Below are 20,632 nucleotides of genomic sequence, written 5' to 3' on the forward strand. Positions count from 1 at the left end.
TTCATGAGTGCTCTTGGAAAAAGCGTTTTGGACATCACTATTAGGATAAGGTCACACTAGATCAGTACTTTGGCCACTGAATATAGAAAATTCTTTACACAGATATAAGAACAGCATGCAAGGGAACAATAATATTTCTATAACCACCTCAAATATGCAAAACCATGTTTCCATAAACTTTAATGATTTCTAAAGTTAGCAGATTGTTTTCCCAAAATAAATATACTTTTTTTTTTTTTTTAATTGAAAACAATTGAATAAGGATAGCTGTACTCCACAATCAGTAGAGAATGTATTTGAAATAAATTTTTAAAAAAAAAAAAATATATATATATATATATATATATATATATATATATATATATATATATATATATATATATATATATATATATATATATATTTTGTCTATAGGGGTCTATTTATCATCAAGCTCCAAATTCCCTGAACACTGTATCATATATCCCCTAGTTATAGAGGTTATAGTTAAATCTGCAGATATATGCCCATTGTTATTGTAAGCAATAGCAGTCCCCACAAGTTTATATGGGGGTTGCTATTTTTCAGGACCTAGAGGGATCTTTGGATATTTCACTGCATCTTACCTGCTCACCATCGCAAAGATGGCCACTTTGCTATAGTGACCATAGAAAAAATAGGAGATAGGTGTTCACCGAGACAGAAATTTTTCGTGACTGCTGTTCCGCTATAACACTTAATCAATGGTTACAATCTTTCGTTCCTTACCATTGCGATAAGGAATTAAATGGATTGTGCCAAAAACATGGTTATTGTTAAATATGCCCTTTAATTTCATGTCATGTGTTACCGATATAAAACTTGGTGGCTATTTGTTTTGGTTTAGTTATTGCAAACAATTATATTTGTATAGCCTGTAGTCTTTCCAAAAACGTAGGACTTCAGCTTAACATTAAGGGGCATATTCAATTACAATTCGCGGCCGCGATTACGCGGGTCCCAGTACCGCAAGATCGTGGATATCCGCGATATTGCGCTACCATATTGACGCTTTATATACGCAGCCACGCGGAATCGCGTACGCGAATCAGAATTGAATATGCCCCTAAGGCTTTCACAGTGAATAGTTTGTGATTACAGGAATTGTATTTTGCAGGAAGACAAATAGTCATATGGGCAGATTTGTCCCTGCAAAAACCTTTACAATGTATTGTCTTTTTTTTTTTCCACATCATGCCTTATTTTTCTCAATTTTAATTATCTGATTTTAGAATGTACACAGATTCAATCCTCTGTGTTGTTCTTTAGAACAATGCAGGGCGCGCATTATTACCAATAGTACGGTACTTTAAAGACAAAGGTTTTTGCTGGCGGCTCACCGATCTGTATCAATACATGGTACAGGAGTGTAGCAGAAGTGTGTTTTTAAATACTGCCAAGTCTTAAACACTATTTTGCTTTTGATTGATTGACATCCTCCAGTGAAGCCGCATTCATCCAATAATTTTTTACACAGAGCATAATACAGATGTACCTCATCGGCAGCAAAGATAGGAAATTCAAATGTTGCCAACCATGCATTTCCCAATTCCTATATATAGAAGGAAAAGATGTGGCCTTACTAACCTCCAAAGAGATCGACCTCAGCACTGGCAGTAGTAATAGCTGCAGGTACCGGAGACCCGGAAGGAGCTGTAGTTTCAGAGGAAGCAGCAATAAGGGCACTGGGCTCAGCTGAAAATGGGTCAGAAAGCTGAGGAGCCTCTGAGATAATAGAAGTAGAAGGCACAGAGAGAGAGTCTGCATGTAATCCGGAACAGAGAGAAAAAGTGAGCAGGAGACACAGGAACAGTCACAGAAAATAGCAAAGCCAGAGGGAAAAACTACTCACCCTCGCCCAAAAGATCTGTCAAGTGATCCATTAAGAAAGCGATTAAAAAGAAAACAAATATAAGATGTGTGCTATAGGGAGAATCTTTGAATGTTACCTGCAGAATGTTGAAAAGGAAACAAAGAAAACAGGAAACTGCAGCGATGCCAATGAGTTGCACACTACCTGCACTACAAAGTGTATAAGTACTGATACATAGTTCTGTACATCAGCATACTGTATACTCTACCAGCTTAAGCTAGTTTACATTCTGCGGTTTCAAATAAAAAAAAAAAAATAAAAAAAAAAAATCCACGTTGTCCTATGATATAGTTTTAACACAGCAGTAAATCAATGCCTAAACGTCAGCACACACACACATTGTCAACCACATTTTCACTTTCATAGACGACACCTAAGTGCAGCTACTTTCAGGAATTTTTGGGTACCAACAAAACCAATCCAATTAAAAAGCAAGCGTTTAAATTAGTGAGAAATTCATTCAAACACTCAGGGCTGATTCTATTTGTCAGAAGGTTAATACGGAACCTCGCGGCTATGTTGCCGCATGATGTTCTAGGAAAGGATCTCTGTTTTTTTGCTCACACCTCAAAGATGAGAACAAAAATGAGCAATGTCTTCATTACCGTAATTGCAAGTAATGGATGCAGAAACTGGGCCATGGGGTTACTATTATTGGCGGAACCACCATTGGTGCAGCAAATGCGGTGCACCGGGGCCCATGGAGATAATGGGCTTGCTGCATGGGGAACTAGTGAGCTGTGGGCCCTGTTCCCTCCTGCCTGCTTTCCTGCCCCGGGGCACACAGCTTGCCAATTCCGCCTCTGGTTACTATGGAACCTTGTGGCTACTGGCATCAGCCCATTAATGTCTTCTATAATGTCTTTTACTCTTATGCAAATGTTTGCTACATTTCAGTAGCCACAACAACACGTCCACAAGTGAGGTCATAACTTGTTCAGTAAACATAGGGAGAGCTGGTAACCTGTAGTGATATATGGCTCATCCACCTTTCTCTTGCCAGCCTGGTACAGAGCCAAATCTGGCATAATGACCATGAAGGAATAGATTTTTATCAATATACTTTAGTGTTAAGAAAAAGTACTTTGTGATATTAATGTGCGAGCGCTATATTTATTTTGCATACATAAAGAAAGAAGGCTTGTAACCTCCACCCAAACTTCTCCAGCCCCATCCCATTAACTTTCCTGTAAGATGCCTGCATATATAGAACGTATAATTTCGCTTCTAGAAATATATAGGTCTAGATACTACGGGCCCGAGTCATTAAGGAGAGTAAAGCATAAAAAAGGAGTAACTTTGTATCTGGGCAAAAACATGTTGCATTGGAGGGGGAGGTAAATGTAAAATGTGGGGACAGATTTATAGTTGGGGTAGGGCATGTCCTAGATCAACTTTAAATTTCAGTGTATAAGTAAAGCTATTACGCATTTGTGTGCTAGATGAAAAGACAGCCAGTATTTAACTGATGTGCAAAATAAACTAATTTGCACCCCTTGCATTGATTAACATGGTTTGTCCCAGAGAACATTTACTCATTTTTTTGCCTTACCTTCCTTAATGACTCAGGCCCTACATGTCTAAAATAAAATACATTAGTATATGTGTGTCTGCAGCTTATAGTTAAAGTAAATACATCTCTGCACTCAGTATATTTAAATATATATTCAACTTATTAAAAATGTAACCAGTATCGGAAATATATGTCAAAACAAACAAAAAATTAAGCAGGGTACCATGAAAAATGAATCTACACAGATGTAGATGATGATAGAATAGTAGAGCATCAGCAAAAGAAATCTGTTCATATTTCTTTAAGATCAAATATAAAAACAAGTTAAAATAATTTAGAATTGTGACCCACTTCTATAACTAGAAATGTAATTTATAGAATACCCTTCTCCAGTCTGATAGGTAGGTCCGAATTTAGAATGTTTAATGGTATTAGAAATGCCTACGGAAGTTCTCAATCATCTCTTGACAAGTCTAAGGGGCATATTCAATTGTCCGGTTTCCGTGGCGCATTAAAACTATTACCGTTATTACGGTAATAGTTAGCTGGACTTCAGCTCGCGGCTCAGGGAGCAGCAAGCTGAAATCCAGCTAGAAAACTACCGTAATAATAATGGTTTTTCCGCGCACTATTACCGTAATTACGGTAATAATGCGCGGACCGCGAGATATTCGTCGTTTCCGCCGACAATTGAATATGCCCCTAAATGTCAAACATAATGCAATGGACGTAGTCAGATTTCTAAATCACTGGTGATGATTTTCTTTCAATACCAGTATAAAAACTATAAACTAAAAAAGGAGGTCCTAGGTGGAAATGTAACAGACTAAAATGCATATATAAAATAGCAATGTAAACAGCACAAGGCAGTGGTGGCTGTATTATAAAAGGTTTTTCCGATATATCTGCATTCTCCTTCAGGAGAAAAAAGTCTATAGCTTGCAAGACAGAATCCATATCTACCTCACTACATTATCATTTGTAACAATTGTATTAAGTAGACCCAGTTCACTTATACTGTAGATTAGTGGACAACAGATAGATTATGAAAATAACTATGAATTTGTAAACTAATTTAATCATGAATTGCACAAAAATGAACTATTTCGTAGACAATTCTACCATAATGTAGTGATTAAATCCATATGAAAACCTGTACACCTTTTATGTCTTGAGAAAGAAGCAGTAAATTATTATATCCAGTTTTTGTTATTTGCAGGTGCCCTATCTTCTATCGCTGGTGTCCACAGCAACATACAGATATTGTCAGTGCACTTCCCTTGTACTAAAACGGCAGCCAATCAAAAAGCAGAATAGAAGGGTACATGCCGACACTAACTAGATGGTTGTTAATTTGTGACCTATTAAGTGAAGGCAGTGCACCAAGGGTTGACTACATTGCTAGACTGGCTGCTAAATCTTCTGAAGAGTAAGCAATTATTAAGAATCTACAATAAAGAAAATAAACAAAAAAACTCTGTACTCTTCAGTGATCAATTAGAAGAGAAAAAAAAAGGGTGAACAAGACTTCAAATGTACATGAACTGAAAAATAAGCGGTAAAATAAAATAAAACTAATAATTAAAAACATTTATTTATTATTCATATCCAGGATTAACTGACTTGAACAACTGTAGAAAGGGCATTACATAGGAATCTGTATGGAGCACACAGTTTCTAGGGATACCCTTGTCTCCTCTCACTTACCTTGAGGAACATAACAGAGTAGCAACTGGTAAAGGCCCCTCAGCTGCCAGTGCAGTCTGGCACCTTCCACTGAGTAGAATTTAATTTTAGATCCCCAGAATGCCATCTCAGCCGCATTTTGGGGCTTCAAATTCCTTGCAGTATTGGCGGTCAGAAACCATAAAACCATGGATCTCATTAAGCTCTCCGCTGACCATGGACATCACAGATGTAAGCAGGACCTCTATGCAACACAGGTGGCAGCTACGCAGGGTCCAGCAGCCGAGAGACCCATAGCAGCAGCTAACCAGGTAATTATGCCAAGCCTGTGTAGATGATGACATTTTGACCATGTCCTGTACTATAAAATCTGTATTCCAAATTTAGTAAGATGAACTGTAAGCATTTAGTGAATACTGAATGCCATGTTAGTTTACCCATCCTGATCACAAAGAAAGCAAATAGGGTTGGATTTACCTCCCCATGCACTGGCTCCTGCAGGAGCAGCGGGAGCAGACTGACCAGTTGAGGTGAAGTCTGGCTGCAGATCCAGGAGATCACTGGAGGGCTTAGTTGAACTGTGTGAACAGAAAACATACAAAAGATTTAGGGATCAGAAAACTACCATTATTTTGTGTCAATTTATATTTTTCAGGTAAAATGATCTATAGCAAATATTTTTTTACATTTTTTTTCTAAAAAAACTTTACTGGATTTTCAAGGCATAATGGTGATAATCAACAAGTCAATGGGTACATAGGTGCTGGACTATAAAGCAGTCAAACGAAAAGATTGTAACAAGCATGGTGTACCTTTGAGCATAAACTTATTCTAAAAAAAAACAAAAAAAAAAAACCAACACCAGGTGAAACTTTAGACTAATTGGTATATCTATGTAAATAAGCCTTTCCCATTTTAAGGATAAGGCATAATATCCATTTGCATTGTGCATGCAAATGTCTAATACATTAGTGACAAAAGTTCAGACAACTTATTGGACATCACTTCAACTATGTATTTTGGTTCACTGAAGATGACTTCACTTGTTCTCTAAAACATGTGGAACTATTACGCAAGTTATAGTTGATTCACCCAAACTCCCAAGATCAATAACCAAAATGGTCACTCATGTAGGTGGCCAAATTGGAATATATCTGGTCATTAATTGCATATGCAGAGCAGCTGGATTCTTTCCGACTTATTTTGGGCCTGTTAGTGTGGCCAGAAGATAATCTCACCAAGATTCCAAAGTATAATCGATTGATTTTGATCAGATAAAAACCTGGGTTCATTTAGGGGTTAGATACACAGCAATATTGAGCCAATTGTCAGTTTATAATCATTGATATGTATCACAGCATGTTTGGCCAGTTATAGAATACCAGGTTGAGAGTCATCTTTATCCAATACTGTGTTCCTGGGGGTTGCTTAGATTTTCTCATTTTGCCCAGTTAGGATACGAGATTAATGTGGTCCTACTTAGAAGCATTTTTCAATTAATGCAGACCCCACACAAACACATGTGGGACAGAGCTGAATCAGATGGACAGAAACAAAGACAAATAAGACACGCTAATAAGATAAACGCAGATATTTAACGTGCATATACGTGTGTGATTTGGACTGTTGCTTTAGGCCTAACTGACAGCAAATATTGTAATGAACACAAGCAAAAATCCAGATATATATCTGATTGGGATCCACATGTCAAGTGTAATGGAGGGTAGATGTGGTCAGACTATGAGATTCGCCCATAGTATGTTGTCATTGTTCGACCACACTAAGTAGCTCTATGTATAGCCAAATCTGGATATATCCGGTCACTCAACAGACACTCACACAAATACCAGAGGTCAAATAGACAAAACATGTGCAAGGAAATGGCTGCAGCACTGATCTACCCTTTAGCTACACAGTCTAGGATCCAGCAAGAAACTTTACTATTCTCCCTGCTCTCTACAGTGCGATCTGACAGCTCTGTACATGCAAGAATGGGAATCCCACAGTACAGGGGTATGGAGTCTGGTTAACGTGGATTGTCTCAATCTAGAAAAGCTCTATAAAGGGCATTTTTAAACATTTGGGTTTTTTTGTTTTTAAGATTTATAAAAGAACATAACATACACAATAATATTCTCTCTCACAGTCACTAAGCACCAGGACATAGAAAACAACAAAAATGGTTTTGCATAAACTCACCATATGGCAGATGCTGCACTTGCAGTTGTAAAAAGATCGATAGGAGGAGAAGTGTCTACACTTTTTGATGGAGTAGTGTTCGGAGATGTAACGGTGGTGGCAGGGGAAGACTGAGAACACGAAAACACATTTTACATTCTTGTAGAAAGACTGTTCTTCCACATGAGGAATGCTTTCATGACACCATCTAATGTCCCTTTATAGTGAAACGGTTCCTAATCATCTATCAGTGTCTCACAGTGGTGACTGCACACAGGCCTGATTATAAATCTCTGTCTCTTTCACCTCAGGTGACTCCGTCGAAACTACTGAGCTAGAGATTAACACTTTTGTCTTAGGGAGGTTTTAGATATTCCTCTGAGTAGGGTCACGGAGGACTACATATGAGCGCTCTTGCCCCAGAGACCATCTGGGCATGATATTTCATTACCCACTGACTCATTCCCACAAATATTAAGTGTGTGTATAATTATCCTTCACACACTTTCAGAAGTTACCTACAGCAATATTACATTTTGAGAGGGAAGATTAGCAAAGTGTATATTAAGTATTTAAATTTGTTCCATGCTATTAAAATTATTCTCTAAAAAACAAACTTAAGATGGGATAATGTAGTGGAGAGACTAAACAGTAACAGTTTTTTCAAACACTCTAAACACACACTACGCAAAAAAAATTAACAAATTAATGGAGTGCCCAACGCCTTTAAGTTAGGACACTTGGTAAACATGGCTATGTTCTCACTAACAATTTCAAAAAAGTAATAGCAGGTTCTTTTCAGTAGTAGAAGAATCAATATTGAATTAACAGTCATATTCTGAGGCAGATGGACAAACAAAAACCCACAAATTCTGACAAACTCCAAGCATTGATTAGGCAAGAATGGGCGGCCATCAGTCAGTATGTGGCCTAGAAGTTGATTGACAGCATGTCAGGGAGAATTGCAGAGGTCTTCAGAAAGAAGAGTCAACACTGCAAATATTGACTCTTTGCATAAACTTAAAGTAATTGTCAATAAAGGCCTTTGACACTTATGAAATGCTTGTAAATTTTTACTTCGGTATACCATAGCAACATCTGACAAACTTATAAAAACACTGAAGCAGCAACCTTTGTGAAAACCAATACTTGTGTTATTCTCAAAACTTTTGGCCATGACTCTAGGTCTCTAAAAACTGTGTGCAGACAAGACTTAACCCAGTTACAAAGCATATCCATGTTCATGCTAAAAATCAAATTGAATTCATGTTTATTAGAGTAGGACTGGACAGAAAGGGAAGTCTTTTGTATGAGTTGGTCAGATTAACTTATATTGCAATGCATTCCAATGTGTCTGGCCATGAAGTTGGTTAGAAAGGGGTTAGAATATTGACATGTAAGCATATATAAACTGAAATCCTTCTTGCATAAAAAAAATAAATCTGGTTTAATGAAAGTGAAAGACAAAAATAAGAGGTGTTCTGCGGGATACAGAAAGTAGTGTGTAATGAATACAGCTAAACAACTGTAAAACAGACATACTGATAAGCAGTCCACACATGAAATGCATTACTAATACTCATTTAAAAAACACTACATGTAAAACCATACCACATATTGGATTAGTCTGATGAATATATATTACCTTGCCCACTGGAGATCCAGAGCTGAAATCATAAAGTACATTCAGTTACCAATTAAATGTTAACACTGCATTGTAAACCTCATAACTACTTCATATAATATGTAGAAGCTGAGGCGTAGCGATAGAGATAGCAGCTGATACAGGACTAAGAAGCCTGGGGGAGCATTTGCTATAAAGGCCACAGTGCAAGCATGGGGTATACGAGAAACAAACGTCACAAATACTAAGACCTTGTATTTGGTGAAACACCCACCTAATTATTTAATAAAAAAACTGTCCCAATAGGAACAGTATGAGCAAATGTGTTCCTTTGATAATTAAATGTAAGATAAATATCTAGAAGTAGACAACTTCATTAAAGTGAATTTATTACTTAATCTGCATGGGCAACAAATATTGTTAAATCAAAAGTCAAATTACAAACATCTTAATAGTGGTCTAAATATTTGTTGTTTTTTGTAAACAAAAATTCCAAGATAGCATCTTAAAAAGGCATTTCTGACGTTTAACATTCATTCGCGAATTCTGTCTCAGTTTACATTTGGCAAATAATGATTTTTGTTGCACTGTCTGTTGCTTCTTTTCTTGAATATTTTATAAACATTAGATAATACCCATCAGAACACAAGCAATACTACTCAGTTATTTGCATAAAGAGTGCATAGTGCCATTTTATTAATAGATTTCAGACTAAACTAAAGTTTTAAAGTAATAAAGTTGCATGTACCATGTGTGTTAATGGTGGATACTAGTTTTATATACAAGTGTCTGTATATGTTCATATAGGGGTTTCTATGCATTCTTTTTCCTAATTATTTTTCCTATATTTTTACCATTTACTCTTAAAAATTGTCATTAGGAAGGTACATAAACAAAAAGTGCCGTTTGATTTGCCTTTAACATAACTACACACAGGTTAAGTTTTTGTGAACAGTTTATTCATTAGAAATTGTTAATTAAATACTAAACAGCACACACCACAACATTAACAGTTTTACATTTTTATGAATTCGAATGTAAACGTCTTTTACAGGTTTAGGCAATTTTAGCTATTACTTCATATAATGTCAATGTAATATTACTTATTTGTAATAAATGGCATTCCGTACATTATAGCCAACACTCGAGTTTTTATCAATTTATTCATATTATCTAAATATTTATATTTTCTTCTTTTTTTTAAAAAAAACCAATAAATTAGTATATATTTATTAGTTTCAAACACTAAAACATACAAAAAATAAAATAGTCAAAAGCAGAACAACTCTAGACAATGTAAAATGTACCAAAGGACAATAGAATGAGAAATTCTGAGAAACCTAAACTACAAAAAATATCCCTGTTTTTTGAATGATAAACCTATTGAAAACAGAGAGCACAAAAAGTTTTGCACTTACCCTTCACTGAAGAGTCCAGAATATGGTAATAAAAAAATAAAATAAAAATCAGTACAAATGTTTCTAAAAAAAATACACTACACATTGCAATTAAGAATCATGCATGTTAATAATGTTATGGAAAAAGTACAATGTTTACAATACATATATGGTGGGTTCTGGAATGCTAGGAAATTCATTAATTCCTATAGCACAGAGCCTAGAATATCCTGAATTATATATAAAAATCACCCCTGACGCCCCCAAACATTCACCTTCACAATGACTATAGGAGGAAACATTTGTGGTAATGTGTGTGTGTTTAAGATACGGTCTCTAGCATTTTTTCTTTACCTTCTGCAATATAGTATATCATTGTGGCACAGTGGTTAGTTGTGTTGCCTCACATAGCTGGGGTAATGAAATTTTGAACAGAACCCTATCTGAGTTAAGTTTGTATGTTTTCCCTGCGTTTGCAGGAGTTTCTCCCCACAGTCCAAATACATATTGGTACATACCTTCCAACTGCCCTGATTTAGTAGCACAGTCCCACCATCCCGACAACTTTGTCCCGTGGGTGGGAAATTTGGACGATCTATCTTATTCAACCCTGGTCTTTGTACAAGTGTGTGGAAGGGAATTTAAATTGCTCCTTTGAAACAATGCAAATAACTACATTATCTATGTACAACACTGCTTAATATGATGGACGCTCTACAAAAATAATGGTGCTAAAAAGATAGATATTTCAGTAAAATTATCATGTTAAACTTGGATTAATACTTGAAATGTTGATAGTTCAGTGTGCCTACACAGAGATAAAATGGTTTCAAACAAAATTATTAAAATAATGATAATCCTGAATTATAACATTTGCTCATATTGCCTCATAACAATAACTATATGATCTAATTGAACAGGATTATTGCAAGATGTACTTATGTGGGCAGCTCTAAGCACATGTTTAATGTATACAGTTTTAGAATTTTTTAAAAAACAGAATGATATATAAACCATGTTGTCATAAAGGTGCTATGAACATTAGTGCCTCTCCAGTTAGAAAAGCGGTAGTATTCATAGCGCTAAATTTTCCCCTGCTAATAGGCTGAAGTGAAAGGGAAACTCTCCTGTCCTGTCATTTGGGTTAACTGGGTTCTGAAAAAGCTGCATGCAAAGTTTTGAGGGTAAAGTTTTGAGGGTAAAGTTTTGAGGGTAATCACTCCTGTTCAACAGCTGTTGCCTTTCATTGTAATGTGTCAGCCTGAGAGCAATTGAGTGCTTGGAAAATTAGTTCTTTTCTAGCTGGGAAAGCACTGGTATTCAACGTTCCCTTGCAGAGGATATTTCATATTGCAGAGGTAAAACTTGAGCGGCATGTTTTAGGAGTATGATATCTCCTGGATGTAAGACAAGGCATACATTTCTTTTCTTCACATTTCAAAATATAATGACATTCTTCTGACAGCTGCATCTCATTACTAAAATTACTTAGACAATTAAACTGGCAAAACACAATCTAAAAGGTCAGGTAACTCCGACTGTAAGGCATTAAACAGGTTAGTTAGAAACTAAAAGACATTTTAACCACATAATTAAGGAAGTAGGTAAAAATACAGGTCGAGACATCAAACATTTGTTGTAACATTTGTTTGAATCAGTATCTCAGCCATTAATATATAATAAATGTTATATAACCACTGTCATTTCTATTTTCTTGGAGTTTGTTTCGCTAGCACTAAAGTGCCTTTTCCACATGTGAAGCTATTTTTTAGCTATGTGTTGCCATCACAATTATCTAATTCATGAACAGATATCAGGGGCAAACGCAGGATGTGTAGAGGGGGGTTTCCACACCATACCATGGTGTGGAAACCAAGCATGCATGAGGGCGTGGCTATAATTTCAGACAGTGCTTGGCTGCTCTCCAACTCTTCCTATCTCCATAATATACATGGGCAATGCTGCATGCACTACTGTTAGGTGCACGCAGCTCTCCCTTTTCAAGCAGGGTTCAGCCACCTCAATTATACAGTGCCCCAGGCTTGGAGGGGGGTTTCCAGGCACTAGGAACCCCCCCCCCCCCCCTCGGTTTGCCTATGGATATATACAAACCTGCTGCCTTTCTTCCCTTCCAGTGTATTTAAATGTTGCTCCAAGGTTTCCATAAGACTGCTTGGTGCCTATGAAGGAAATATGTAAAATATCACTAATTTTTAAAATAAATACCAGAATTGAAGTTAAATACATTCCAAGTTAGATTTAGTATTTGTCACAGCAAAAGGCACCTCAAAATTATGATTCCCAGTGCTAAGAGGCCACACGGAGAAAAGGGAAAGTAGAGGGTTAAAGTACCCAGAGAGAAACAAAGTTTCCCCACTAGAGGAAAAGATCCAACATGCAAAGCGAAGAATATAACAACTTCTAAAAATAATTGCAGATTCTGCGAGTATTTTGTTTCTTATTTTAAATGGGTAATTGCTTTATAATAGTAATGTATATTAAATGAAATTGCAAAAAAAAAAAAAAAAAATACTTAAACTTCAATTTTAAAATGAATGCAGATCTGCGCTGTGAGCGGGGGCTTTAAATTTGGATCCAAGAACACAAAACCTAATCTAAATCATGTTCATTTCCACTCAACATAATTCTCTAAATGGCTTGTATGGTCTCATTTCACAGATCACTATAAAGCTTGCAGATCTCAAATATACTCAAGTTCAAAAAGCAGATTCTTAAAATAACACACAGTCTACCTAACACCACACACACACACACACACACACACACACACACACACACACACACACACACAATTTAGGTCAGTGCAACATCAGTCTTATCTAAAACCTTTAAAACACACCACTATAACCCTTTACCCATCAGTAAAACAGCATTTCTTATTTGTAACATTCATAATCTTTTAGGTCATCTTGCTATTAATTTGGTTTAGGTAAAAATAAAAATCTTCTCTTGTGTTTGTAAAGCAAAGCCAGCATGTCTGGGACTTTCAATCCACCAGTAAATAAGTGTATTAAATGGAACACACACACCAGACGTGCAATGATTTTTCTGATACAGTGAATAATTGTATTAGCCAAGCACTGAAGTTTTATTACCTATTTGAAAAGCTTAATGAAAATGCAGATTTTATGATCTTTATAGAAAATAGATTTTATAGATTTTAGGAAGGGTATAGGGACAGTTGAAAGTAAAGTATTAAAGCTCAACACTAGTTGCTAAATTACCGGCTCATCGACGATACCATCCTTAAAAAAAAAGAAACATAGTTAACATTGACGCGCAGCTGAAACGACTAGATTGTATAGTATGTAAAGCCCTAGCATAATTTATGCAGCACGTGGCAAATTGGTTTCAAACGGTGGGCGATTTAAATACTCTGCTGCTTGTTGTCGTTTTACTGGAACTTGTCATGTGTGTGTGTCCCAAAAGCATAAACTTGAAATCCTCTGCCATACCCTTTTTCTGCCACCACATGGGCCTTACCAGTTATACCAAAATGTTAAAAAAAAAAAAAAAGAAAAAAAGTTTAAGCAACCGTTCATTGAAAAGTGGAAGACACTCCCCAAAATCCTTGTTCACTACTTTAATATAAAAATATTTCGTCTTTCTTGATCACAGTCCAAATAGGAAATTAAAAATAAGATGCTAAAAAATGCCACCTAAAAAACGGACCAATCTGCATATTACAAATAACAGGCATTAAATGATCAAAGCTGGGATTAACCAGGACACCCGTGCAATGCCAGAATCTGGCTACTTGAGATCGGCTGGTGGTAAAAAAAGGGTTAATTCGGCTTTTTATAATTAAATCAGTGTTCGTATACAGCATGCGGGTGGGTTTCTTTTCTTGTTATTAGACGTTTATTATTTTTACTTCATGCTTTTGACGAATGTTGAAATTTCAGACAACAGCTAGCAGAGATTATAAGCTCAGTGAGCTCCTGTCTGGAGCTAGTAATGAGAATATATGAAGCCAGGTGTATATGCACTGTGTATGCCTCTGTAATTTTACTTGGTATTTTGTGAAGGACAACACAGTGTGTAATAAAATTTATAATTAATTGTTATTAATGAATTAATAAGAAATCTACGTGTGTTTGAGCAAAATGCTTCCACTGTCTTCATAAAGTCTAAGCTTAATGCCTCAATTCAGACCTTTGAGGTAAAGAATATGTGGAAGAAAAGTTTTTTCCCTTACAAGACACTTTAAGAGTAGAACATAAACTTTTAAAGGATATTGGGAAGAAAACATTTCTCACTGATAAGTAAATTTACCAGTGTTGAATGATCTTAACCAAGTGGCTGTAACCATCTTTGTGAAATCCGTGAAATGATCATGGCTGATAGAAATAGTATGAAGTGGGATAAAAATCTAGAGATAAGAGGCTAGATTTACTAAGCTGCGGGTTTGAAAAAGTGGGGATGTTGCCTATAGCAACCAATCAGATTCTAGCTTTCATTTATTTAGTACTTTCTACAAAATGACAGCTAGAATCTGATTGGTTGCTATAGGCAACATCCCCACTTTTTCAATCCCGCAGTTTAGTAAATCTAGCCCAAAGACTTTCTCCCAATGAAAGCCTCACCCGCAAAAGTACAACTAAACCTTGGATGATGTTACAAAGGTTAAAAAAATGTGTAGAACATACGATATGTACACTGGCGTTGATATTACACCTGGCTTCATTTTTAGATTAACTTTTTTCCAGCATTTGCAGAGTCACTTCTCGCACAGTTGTTGTACACAGTGTTGATCTAGAGATTTGATAGTGCTGCAGAAAATGTTGGTTCTTTCCCGAGTTAAAATTTGAAATAACTGTACTAAATCTACTAACTGACTAGAATAGGTAACACGTAAAAGTAAATTTAGAACACTCAATTTTGGCTTTGTCTTGTGCACTGCCGGCTCTAGAATCTTTCCCAAAAAGTACCTGTTAGCCATGGTGTTCAACATTAAGAAATTGTTCTGTGTGGACTATATAATAATATTTAAATACGATATTTAAATATTAATACATTGTTCTGCATGGGCTATGTAATGGCAGCAGATTCACCCAGTGGTACAAGACAATTTGATATGTGCTACATTTGTATACTATAAATTCTAGAACAATTACTTTATTAATGGTAAGCATTGCTTCTTTACAGGGGATGAGGCCTCAATTCCAACCCAGGGAAACCACATATGGGAGATATTCTCCCAGTGTTTCTATGGGTTTTCCAAATGGTTCTCCAGTTTCCTTCCATGGTCCAAAGACATACTGGGAGGTTAATTAGTGGCTGAATAAATTGGCACTGGTGTGTGTATTTGTGCGGTAGATAAAATTAAATTGTCAATGCCACTAGGGCAGGGGGACTACAATGTGTTAATAAAGTTATCCGATTGTAGATTGCTGCTTAATACGTTGGTGCTATATATAGGATAATTTACCAGATTGTCTCTTGGAGCAGAAATGAAAACTATAACAGTACTTCATCATGAAATTATTTTCAAATTAGCATTTGTAAAGCTTAGGATATAGAAACAAAATATAGAGAAAATAATTTGTACATATTCATTCAAAAACATTCCAAATGAAAAACATATGGAATCATAGGTTGAAAGCCATTGTAATAAGAAGTGCTCACCTGTGTAAGGTCAGGAATATCTCCTTTATCAATACCGACTTGCTAGAATAAAAAATCAATATACATATTGCTATGTGCAATTTTACAGTGAAATGCTGTAAAATCAGAATTTTATAACAAACAAAGCAGATATAAAATGTTAAAAGAAAAAAAAAAAAAGCTTAAAAACTTATTCTGACCATTTTATTTGTGCTTTTGCTATGACACAACCCATTTTAACACATTATATAAAAACTAGCAACATCTAAATTACTAATCAAGCAGACAGAGATCCAGAATACTTAACTTTATTACATTTATCTGGTGTTTTAGAAAAGCTTACCTCTGCGACTTTCATAAACTCGGAAACCCTTGTCATTCGAGTCAGGAATCGCTTATAAATTTCTAGTGCATCTTTGCACTGACCTTTCTTCATTTCAAAAAATTTCTCTGGTGCATAAAGAAATAAGAAGGAATTCAATGCATGTAGATTCTATATGGGCTGGTGCAGAGACAACATTTCCAACTAAAGACTAATAAAATTAAAAATACCATTTCACAACTAAAGTTGTTGAAACTAAAGGTCAATATTTATTTTTTAAATCTGCTATAGTAACAATAATTTAGAAAAACTAAAAAACATGATAAACAATTAAATGAGGTTGCATACATGCAATATGTGTACAGCATAAAATAATGAGAATTGCATTGAACTGAAAGTCAAAGTAGGGGCCGCTAACAATAAAGTGTAACATGCCTTTTCAAAGAACGCATTAAAGTTATAAAAAAAAAAAAAAAAAAAGGATTGGTGATAAATAAGTAGATAATTTTAAAACTAATTTAATTTCATTCTTTATTAAAAATTCATGAAAAATATAAATTCCAAACATTATGGCCAAATATTTAAAATACATACATGTGTGTGTATTTAACTTGGTGTGTAGTGAATTACTATAAAGATTATTCAATAGCAATTAGTTCAATTCAGAATAGTATTTCACAGTGAACCACACCACATATATTCTATCTATCCACCAAATCTTGGTCTTACAATCTATTCAATCTTTGGATGTTAAGAACCTCATAGTGGCAATCACTTGTTTGGTTGGCATAGTTTTCCAGTATACTGTGTCAAGCTATTTTTTTTAGACTCTGCAGTGTGATGATCTTCAAATTGCCCTATGTAGAATTTTTGGGGTCTATTTATCATAAATGGCAAAAAATGGGTGATAAAGTATAATTTATTATTATAGGGATAAGAAATTACATTTTGGAGCAATTTATCAAATCGTGCCAGGACATAAATTATGAAAATTGGTTGTCCTGGCGAAGACGGATCACCCCAGAGAGGAGTTTCGATGAAAGACTTCACTTCCGGGTCCTGTCATTGTGCATGCCAGGCAATAAGTCTGTGCATGTGCCGAGTCTTCAGTACACTGGGCAGTCCTATCCAGCATGGCTGAAAATGCAGGTAAGATATGCTTATTGCCTTCCATACAAGCAGAAAATGTTGCAGCTTCATAAATTGATGAGGATCTCTATAGGCGGCGAAGACGAGTTTTTGCCAAATGTAAGGCTTAAAAACCATTTAATAAGCCCTTTAATCTCTTTGCATATGGTTTAGAGATTCATTTTATGAAAAAGAAGAGATGGGGTGGGCAATAAATTGCTGATGATACGAGATGCTGAGCAGGAAGCACTCATTTGACAGGGGAGGAATTATTTTCTTTCGAATATTAGGCTCATGTGATAAATTGTATAAAATCACATTTAATTGTACAGTGTTCTGAAGCAATTAATCTCCTGAGATTTAATTACATGCCTGAAAATCTGTGTAGCTCTAGGCGATATTGGCCAGGATCAGTTAAAATCAAGCATGCAGGAAGCTTTGTTTTGGGGGCAGGAAGTTGATTAATCTTGTGCAATTAACAGAAAAAACAGTGATATCTAACGTGTACTCTTTTGGAGTGATTTTTAAACATAGATTTTATTTGGCAACTGAAAATCTAATGTGCAGCCCTAGATTAACAATGCTACATATGAATATACTCACCCAATAAATTAATTATTCCATCATTATAACAAGCAAATAACTTGATAAGATCTTTAAAAAGAAGCATAAAAGCAGCATTTATAACGCCGTTTGTTAGTTCATTTGGGTGAACCTGTTAAGATAAAACAAAACATAAAGTCACATGCAATATCTGGTTGAACAACATATCGAATGTTCACCTAACATATCACAAGATTATAAAATTAGTACAAGATACATAAATTCAGCTATGTAAACGTGACTGATTTTCATAATATATTCAGCTGTGATATTTGGAGCCTCCTTTCCAGGGATATACAAGTAATCTATAGATCTATATACATACATATTTCTACAAATGTCTGTCCCGGGAAGTCACTGTCTTGGATCATTCAATAAATACTTTCTACATCTTATTTAACAAATAGCCAAGTAAATAATTTGTAAACCAAGGTTTTCTGAATAAGCAGTACAGTACAATTAACAAAGATAGATCATAATATTATAGCAATTTACTGTCAGCCTACTTTTGCATGGCATTTTAAAATAGGTGCCGTTTTTGTCTTTAGTGAAAACAAATACTGTTGCACTGTAGCTGCTATTAAAGTAATTCTATCGTTTTCAAATAAGCATTGCCCAAGCGATTGTATTGTGTTTCCAACGCACAGTGATTTATTTTAGCAGATGTAAAAAGTTAACAGTTCAATACATGATTATAATATAATACAGTACAGTCAATACCAAAAGATACATACATACCGCTGTGTTCGCATGCGCTCGCACTACGCTCCCACGGGTACCAGTGAACAGTAGTTCACCCTTGAATACTGTGGTCAGAGTAGACTGAGCTAGTGGGAGTGCAGCTATGATATATATACATTCAGTGTTACAGAGTGAACAATGCAGATGACGTGGCTTGCTTCTATAAGTCCAGACTTCGGGTGGGTCCAGGGTAAACAGGTCATAGGCTAGTTGAAACTAAAGAATCCAAAAGGTGGGGGTCATCTCTCCAGGGGATGTGCTCCTTTGTTCCCGCCACGACTCCAGTTACAACTAGTCTATTAGCATTTTATAGTCAGCATCATAATAAAGGTTTATTCAATAACAACAATAACTAGAGTAAGCAATGTGCGATTTTTTTGCCGACTGCACCGGACAGCTGCTGATGTAATGGGATTAATATGATATCAGACATGACACATTTCCTTTAACCTGAACCTTAAATAACACTGCGGTGTACATATAATCATAATATATAAACTAATAATAAACTAAATGCTATCTGCTCATAAATCACTGTAGAATAGATTCAATATGAATATGAATTCTATAAATAACTAAATGTTGTAATGCGAGTGTGTACGTGCGTATTTTACCGTGCGATCGCAGTATGCCACGTGTAGTGAGTGCAATCGACCAATAAAACAATATTAACCAATATACTTTCTTTCATCTAATTATACGACTTCGACACTGCAGATACGCACATGGTCTAAGCAATATTATACCGTTTACAGAAATCTATACCCGTATACTAGCAAATTGACTAGACCTGTTACTTGATACGCAAACTGCCCACCATTATTCAGCTAAAGTCCCACTGAGTCCAGCTGTTCGTGTTATGGACCAACTGCAGAGGTTGCCTACTCCATTACCCTAGCCAGATGAAGGCAAAGGAGATCCCGACCTCCTTCACTTCCAACACTATCTGAATCTATCGCTCTTCCCCACTCTCTTAATACGCACCCCAACTAATCCACATCTCACATCACTCCACTATACAACTACATTTACTTTCCTCTCTAATACCTAATATTTTTCACCACACTTTTCTCCAATCTCCTCTTTGCAGTATCCCCCTTTATCCCTCCCCAAAATTATTTCCCTTTCACTATTTCCATCCTCGCTAGTCTGCACCCACCTAATTCTCCAGCTTACACAAGCAGAAACAAACCTCATACCCACAAATAATCTTTCATCTTTTCTTTCTTACATGGATCTTCTCATGGTTGCTGGTGCCATTTCACCCAAACTTTCCAAATCTTCCCATCAACTACATACCTGTAAATCGCTCCAACCTTAGTCACATGTGTCCACTACCCTCTTCCCTTTTACAGTGCACTCTGGAATGTGAGATCTTTTTGTAACAAACGCTTATCCATCAACGATACATTCATTTCAAAGGCCTTCAACCTCCACCTTCCCTTTTCGCCCCACTTTCTGTGGTTGTCATTTTCAGCCACCCAGGTCCGGTTTTCTCAATTTCTTGACAGCTTTGTTGCCTAGCTCACTTAATTACTATCCTTTGACCTAACTACTATCATACCAGGGGATTAATCTTTGAAAACCCTACCGTTGCTGCCGACACAAAATTTGTTTACTTCCTCATTTGGTCACTTCCAGTGGACAACATCTCCCATCCCGTGATGTACACTCCCTTGACCTTGTGTTCCATCTGTAGTTTCTACAATTTGGACTTCCCGATCTCTAACCACTACCTCATTTACTCCAGTCTCAACTTACCTCATGCTTGCTCCACACAGACACCTAAAAACTCCTAACCGAGCCAGTCAACTTCTCATCTTCACTAAAAACTACTCCACTCTTATAACTAGCCTGTCCTGCCCTAATCTGGCTACCTCTTATTACAACACCACAATCACTACAAACCAAGAAAATGCAG

The 20,632-nt window shown here is 36.0% G+C and overlaps 1 protein-coding gene across 1 annotated transcript in view; it reads right to left on the reverse strand.

Moving 5' to 3' along the window:
* The window catches only part of SNAP91 (synaptosome associated protein 91), a 120,233-nt gene that overhangs the window by 37,334 nt on the left and 62,267 nt on the right, over positions 1-20,632 (reverse strand). Inside the window, exons 6-16 of the mRNA XM_075202707.1 lie at positions 17,971-18,082; positions 16,261-16,367; positions 15,939-15,980; positions 13,535-13,555; positions 12,402-12,469; positions 10,311-10,316; positions 8,914-8,935; positions 7,290-7,399; positions 5,568-5,668; positions 1,871-1,885; positions 1,606-1,779 (exon numbers count right to left, since the gene is read on the reverse strand). Coding sequence (XP_075058808.1) covers positions 1,606-1,779; positions 1,871-1,885; positions 5,568-5,668; positions 7,290-7,399; positions 8,914-8,935; positions 10,311-10,316; positions 12,402-12,469; positions 13,535-13,555; positions 15,939-15,980; positions 16,261-16,367; positions 17,971-18,082 — 778 coding nt within the window. The remainder of the gene's footprint in view (positions 1-1,605; positions 1,780-1,870; positions 1,886-5,567; positions 5,669-7,289; positions 7,400-8,913; positions 8,936-10,310; positions 10,317-12,401; positions 12,470-13,534; positions 13,556-15,938; positions 15,981-16,260; positions 16,368-17,970; positions 18,083-20,632) is intronic.

The sequence above is a fragment of the Mixophyes fleayi genome, chromosome 3 (genome assembly GCF_038048845.1).
Source record: "Mixophyes fleayi isolate aMixFle1 chromosome 3, aMixFle1.hap1, whole genome shotgun sequence".
Taxonomy (NCBI): Eukaryota; Metazoa; Chordata; class Amphibia; order Anura; family Limnodynastidae; genus Mixophyes; species Mixophyes fleayi.